Source organism: Cebus imitator, unplaced genomic scaffold, assembly GCF_001604975.1.
Source record: "Cebus imitator isolate Cc_AM_T3 unplaced genomic scaffold, Cebus_imitator-1.0 Scaffold9, whole genome shotgun sequence".
Classification (NCBI taxonomy): Eukaryota; Metazoa; Chordata; class Mammalia; order Primates; family Cebidae; genus Cebus; species Cebus imitator.
This window is the reverse complement of record NW_016107324.1, coordinates 12,314,502-12,321,345: the sequence shown is the minus strand read 5'-3', so window position 1 is coordinate 12,321,345 and position 6,844 is coordinate 12,314,502. Positions and strand designations below refer to the sequence as shown.

General features: G+C 41.5%; 1 protein-coding gene across 1 annotated transcript in view; it reads left to right on the top strand.

The window, feature by feature from the left end:
* WDR76 (WD repeat domain 76) overlaps positions 1 to 6,844 on the top strand; it is a 39,745-nt gene that overhangs the window by 2,892 nt on the left and 30,009 nt on the right. The window contains exons 3-4 of the mRNA XM_017544094.2: positions 5,574 to 5,666; positions 6,371 to 6,426. Of these exons, the coding sequence (XP_017399583.1) occupies positions 5,574 to 5,666; positions 6,371 to 6,426 (149 nt within the window). The remainder of the gene's footprint in view (positions 1 to 5,573; positions 5,667 to 6,370; positions 6,427 to 6,844) is intronic.

Genomic DNA, 6,844 nt, shown 5'->3' with positions numbered 1-6,844 from the left:
AAGATCAAAAGAAACAAAGAAAGATATTACATAAAGATAAAAGGATCAATGTAACAAGAAGAGCTAAAGATCCTAAACATATATGCACCCAATACAGAAATACCCAGATATATAAGACTTACAAAGAGACTTGGACCCTTACACAATAATAGCGGGAGACTTTAACATCAATATTAGATAGATTAATGAGACAGAATGTTAGCATCGATATCCAAGACTTGAACTCAGATCTGGAACAAGTAGACTTAATTAACATTCATAGAACTCTCCACTTTAAATACACAAAATATACACTCTTATTAGTACTACATCACACGTATTTACAGGTTTAAATGAAATATTGGTTGGCTACTTGTTAATTATTTTCTTCCCTCATTTTTTTTTATTTTTTATTTTTATTTTTATTTTTTTTTAATGTCTCTATTATTAAACACAATTACAGGTTTGTAATTCTTTTAGCTTCTGCTGCCTACCAGGAGGGCTTTGCTCCATTCAAAGTGACAAACTTTACACAGGACAAGATAAAACCATACATAGTACATAACACAATGTTACTGGAACTCAGGGAACAGAAAATGATAGTAGGGAAACGGAGATACTATAATTGAAGGGCATTGTTATGAAATAGAAGTTTGGTTTATGATCTCTCATCCCAGAGTTAAGAACCAGGACCGATAGTGGAACAGCATGGGGTAAGTGTGAAATGAATTGGACTTGGGATTGAGAGTCTAGCACAGCCACTTCTAAGAAACCTTTTTCCTATGGCCGGGCATGGTGGCTCAAGCCTGTAATCCCAGCACTTTGGGAGGCCGAGGCAGGTGGATCACGAGGTCAAGAGATCGAGACCATCCTGGTCAACATGGTGAAACCCCGTCTCTACTAAAAAATACAAAAAATCAGCTGGGCATGGTGGCGCTTGCCTGTAATCCCATCTACTCAGGAGGCTGAGGCAGGAGAATTGCCTGAACCCAGGAGGCAGAGGTTGCGGTGAGCCAAGATTGCGCCATTGCACTCCAGCCTGGGTAACAAGAGCGAAACTCTGTCTCAAAAAAAAAAAAAAAGAAACCTTTTTCCTTTAAGCAAATCACCTTAGTGGATAAAATCTGTGGTTCTCAAACTTTAGGCTATATCAAAATTACCTGCAGAGTTTAAGACTGGATTGCAGGGTGCCACCATCAGAGTTTCTGATTCAGAAGTTTTGAAGTTGGAGCATACAGTTTGCATATCTTTTTTATTTTTCTTCCTTTTTTTTTTTTTTCTTCTTTAATAGAGACATTGGGATGTTGTAGGGGCATGAGTGTGTATTGCCCAGGCTGGTCTTGAGCTCCTGAGCTCAAGCAGTCCTCCTACCTCAGCCTCCCAAAGTGCTAGGACTATAGGCTTGAGCCACCACATCCAGCCCAATTTGCATATTTAACAGTTTCCTGGAGACACTGATGTTGTTAGTCCAGAACTGCACTTTGAGAACCACTGGATTAGATTATCCCTTTGGCCTGTTAGACTGTAAGATTATGAGAATACAAGATAAATATAAAGCAGATTTTAGTTTGATGTAAGGGAATAGGTCAGTTAATAGAGTTGGTTCAAAAAAAAAAAAAAAATTAAAGGAGGCAGGTGAATCACCTGAGTTCAGGAGTTCAAGACCAGCCTGCCCAAAATGGTGAAACTCCATCTCTCCTAAAAATACAAAAATTATGCTGAACTTGGTGGTTCACTCCTGTACTCCCAGCACTTTGGGAGGCTGAGGTGGGTGGAGTTCAAGACCAGCCTGGCCAATGTGGCGAAGCCCATCTCTACTAAAAATACAAAAATAAGCCAGACGTGGTGGTGGGTGCCTATAGTCCCAGCTGCTTGGGGAGGCTGAGGCAGGAGGATTGCTGGAATCCAGGAGCTGGAGGTTGCAGTGAGCTAAGATCACGCCACTGCACTCCAGCCAGGGTGACAGAGTGAGACTGTCTCTTCCTCCACGCCCCACCCCAGAAAAAAAGAAATTATAAAAATTGGCCAGGCTGAGATGGGAGAATTGCTTGAACCTGGGAGGTGGATGTTGCAGTGAGCTGAGATGTCACTCCAGCGTGGGTGACAGAATGAGACTTTGTTTTAAAAAAATAAAGCCTCAAATAGCTGGGACTACAGGCATGTGCCCATCTTGCCAGGCTAATTTTGCCATTTTTATGTAGAGATGTGGGTTGTGCCATGTTTGTTGCCCAGGCTGGTCTCAAACTCCTGGGCTCAAGTGATTTGCCCACCTCAGCCTCCTGAGCCACTGTGCCTAGCCAAGATACTTTTTTTTTGATTACAGGGTCTCACTCCGTCACCCAGGATGGAGTGCAGTGGCATGATCTTGGCTTACTACAGCCTCCACTTCCCAGGTTCAAGTGATTCTCCCATCTCAGCCTCCCGAGTAGCTGGGATTACAGGCGTGTGTCACCATGCCTGGCTAATTTTTTGTATATTTAGTGGAGAAGGAGTTCCTCCATGTTAGCCAGGGTGGTTTCGAATGCCTGACCTCAAGTGATCTGCCTGCCTTAGCCTCCCACGGTGCTGGGATTACAGTGCCCAGCCATGTCTGTCTGTCTTGTTTTTTTCTTTCATTTTGGTGAAGTGCAACTTCTGAGAAAAAGTATATGAGACGCAAATATTTTGCGTGTCAGAAAAAGTTTTTTTTTTTTTTTTTGGAGTCAGTCTTGCTCTGTCACCCACGCTGGAGTGCAAGCGGCACAATCTCGGCTCATTTTAACCTCTACCTCCCAGGTTCAAGTGATTCTCCTACCTCAGCCTCCCAAGTAGCTAGGGCTGCAGGTGTCCACCACTATGCTTGGCTACTTTTTGTATTTTTAGTAGAGATGGCATTTCACCAAATTGGTCATGCTGGTCTGGAACTCCTGACCTCGTATTTGCGTGCCTCAGCCTCCCACAGTGCTGGCATTAAAGGCATGAGCCACTGTGCCCTGCCCAGAAAAAGTCTTTAGCTTTATATTTGATTGATGACCTAATTGGATTTAGAATTGTAAGTTGAAAATAATTTAATCTTTCCTTAGAATGTGTTTTTTTTTTTTTTTTGTTTTGTTTTTTTGAGACAGAGTCTTGTTCTGTTGCCCAGCTGGAGAGCAGTGGTGTGATCTTGGCTTTTTGCAGCCTCGGCCTCCCAGGTTCAAGCAATTCTCCTCTCTCAGCCTCCTGAGTAGCTGGGACTATAGGTGCACGCTACCACGCCTAGCTAAGTTTTTGTATTTTTAGTAAAGATGGACTTTTACCATGTTGGCCAGGATGGTCTTGATCTCTTGACCTCGTGATCTGCCTTCCTCGGCCTCCCAAAGTGCTGGAATTGCTCCTTAGAATTTTTGACGCATTGTTCCATTGTCTTCCAGCTTCCCTCAATGTTGAAAGTTTGTGCCATTCTGATTCTGGATTCTTTGTGATCTTTTTTCCCCTTTGCATGCTTTTAAGATCTTTTCTGGCTGGGTTTGGTAACGCAGCACTGTAGTTTCAGCTACTTAGGAGGCTGAGGCTGGAGCCCAGGAGTTCAAGGCTGCAGTAAGCTGTAATTGAGCCACTGCACTCCAGCCAGTGTGACAGAGTGAGACTCAGTCTCTTTTTAAAAAAAAATTGTGGTGATATGCTGAGCCCTAGGTTCTTCTTTCTTTCTTTCTTTCTTTCTTTACTTACTTACTTTTAGACAAAGTCTCACTGTCACCCAGTTTGGAGTGCAGTGGAAGGATCTTGCCTCACTGCAACCTCTGCATTCTAATTTCAAGCGATTCTCCTGTCTCAGTCTCCTGAGTAGCTGGGACTAGAGGCATGCGCCACCACACCCAGCTAATTTTTGTATTTTTAGTAGAGATGAGACCAGTCTGGTCTCAAACTCCTGGCCGCCCACCTTGGTCTCCCACCTTGGTCTCCCAAGGTGCTAGAATTATAGACATGAGCCATCACACCTGGCCTAGTTTTTTTTTTTCTTTTAACACAGAGACTTGCTTTTGCCCAAGCAGCTAGAATGCAGTGGCACTATCTTGGCTCACTGCAACGACTGCCTCTTGGGTTCAAGTGATTCTTGTTCCTCAGTCTCCCAAGTAGCTGGGATTACAGGTGTGCACTACCACACCCAGCTAATTTTTTTGAGTTTTTAGTAGAGACGGGGTTTCCCATGTTGGCCAGGCTGGTCTTGAATTCCTGGCCTCTAGTGATCTGCCCGGTGGCCTCTTAAAGTGATGGGATTACAGCAGTGAGTCACTGAGCCTGCTTGCCTGGGTCCTTTTTCATTCATTGTGTTGCATACTCATTCGGCCTTTTTAATTTGGAAGCTCATGTCTTCAGTTTTGAGAAACTTTTAAATAATATTTTTCATTTTAAAAGAATTTTTTAAGAGATGGTGTCTAATTCCATTGCCCAGGCTGGAATACAGTGGTGTCATCATAGCTTACTACAACCTTGAACTCCTGGGCTCAAGTGATCCTCCTGCTTGAGTTCCCACTTAAATTATTTTTCTAATAATTTATTATCTTCCAGTTTCTCTGCAGTTTCTGGAACTATAAATTGGATATTGGACCTCTAAGATTGAGTCTCTATTTTTTCGTCTTTTCTGTCCATGTGTTTATCTCTTTTTGTTCTACTTTCTAAATTTAAGCCTTTTAATGGATTTAAAAACTATTATTGAGTTGTTATTTTTTTTCAATTTTCTCTTATAGTATTTTGGTGGTGGTTCTTGCATATGCTATCTCATATCTTAGGGTTTTAAAAAAATAAGTTTACTGTTACATTAGTGGCTTTTTAGGAGAAAGTAGAAACATGTATTTACTCTACTGTGTTTAAAGGAAGTTTTTTTGTTTGATAAAAATAACTTTTTTGAGACGGAGTTTCGCTCTGTTACACAGGCTGGAGTGCAGTGGCACAATCTCAGCTCACTGTAACCTCCACCTCCTATGTTCAAATGATTCTCCGGCCTCTGCCTCCTGAGTAGCTGAGATTACAGGCACCTGCCACCGTGCCTAGATAATTTTTTCTTTCTTTTTTTTTTTTTAGATTTCACCGCATTGGCCATGCTGATCTCAAACTCCTGACCTCAGATGATCTGCCCACCTTGGCCTCCCAAAGTGCTGAGATTACAGGTGTCAGCTACCACATCCAACCAATTTTTGTGTTTTTAGTAGAGATAGGGTTTTACCATTTTGGCCAGGTTGGTCTTGAACTTCTGACCTCAGTTAATCTGCCTGCTTCAGCCTCCCAAATTGCTGGGGTTACATGTGAGCCACCGCACCTGGCCAAAAATAAGTTTTGAGTAATAGCACAATTAATTGCCACTAGGAAATAATTTGCTGCTAGATTATACTACTTGATTCCTAATGTCACTTCTTAACTGGGAGGCCATACAGATATTTTGTGGTTATCCCAAATTCAGACTTAATGAAATATCCAATTCAGCAAACTCTTTTCTGGTAAGATGGCATGAAATAAATAGAAGTAGTACAATTTGAAGTAAAGTATACAAGTAGAAAATGAAACACATAGTTTTTTGAAGTGCTTTTGCTATAGTTTATATAAAGTAATGCAGTCTTGTTTGTGTAATTTTATAGGATGATTTTTCAGGATTGTCACCCTACGAAAGGAAGAGACTGAAGAACATATCAGAAAATGCAAACTTTTTTGCTTCTCTTCAGTTGTCTGAGGTTTGTGTGGAGTCTGTATTTAAAACTAAGATGCAGGGCTGGGAGCAGTGGCTCACACCTGTAATCCTGTCACTTGGGGAGGCTGAGATGGGTGGATTGCTTGAGGCCAGGAGTTTAAGATCAGCCTTGGTAACATAAGGAGATCCCCCCCAATCTCTATAAAAAGTAAATTAGCTGAGCACAGTGATACATGTCTGGAGTTCCAGCTGCTGGGGTGGCTGCGGTAGAAGGATGGCTTAAGCTTGAAAAGTTAAGGCTGCCGTGAGCTATGATGGTGCCACTGCACTCTAGCCTGGGCAGCAGAGCAAGACTGTGTCTCAAAGCAATAACAGCAACAACAGCAATAAAACCCAAGATGTCATAACTCCCAACAGAAGGTCAATAACATATCAGGTTTCATAATGTCAGATGAGGGAGTGTAAAATAGGAGCAGGTTTTGTACTTAATAAGAAAAGGTTACTGTATTCCATTGATTCTAAGGCCTTATTTTCATTTTTTTTGTCTTTTTTTTTTTTTGAGATAGGGTCTTGCTGTGTTGCCCAAGCTGGAGTGCAGTGGCACTGATCATGACTCACTTCTTATCTTAACGATCTTTAGTTCCTGAGTAGACCTTAGTTTAGTTTGGGCATAGTAGCAGATACTTAATATTTTAAAAGGTAAGATATGTAGTTATAACATTTTTACATGTTTTTTATACTATACAGTCTGCTGCAAGACTCCGTGAAATGATAAAGAAGAGACAGCCTCCTATATCCAAGAGGTAAAATACCTGGTTTGCAATGCCTAAACCGTGATACAGTGTTCAGTTGTTTTATAATTTGAAAAAAATGGTTTGGCATAGTAAGCTTAACAGATCATAAAGTGTTGTTTAATCTCAGTCACTATAGGATCTCTGAGGCAATGCTACCCTTTAATAACTTCACAGTTCTCATTTTTATCAAAGGAATATGGAGCAAATAGAATTGAGAGCTGAATTTTGTTCGTTGTTGCTACTAATGGAGGAAAATCTTCACTTCCACTAAATTGTTACCTAGAAAGCTATTATACTTTTTTTTTTTTGAGGCTGAGTCTCACTGTGTTGCCCAGGCTAGAGTACAGTGGTGTGATCTTGGCTCACTGCAACCTTTGCCTCCTGGGTTCATATGATTCTCTTGCCTCAGCCTCCCAAGTAGCTGGGA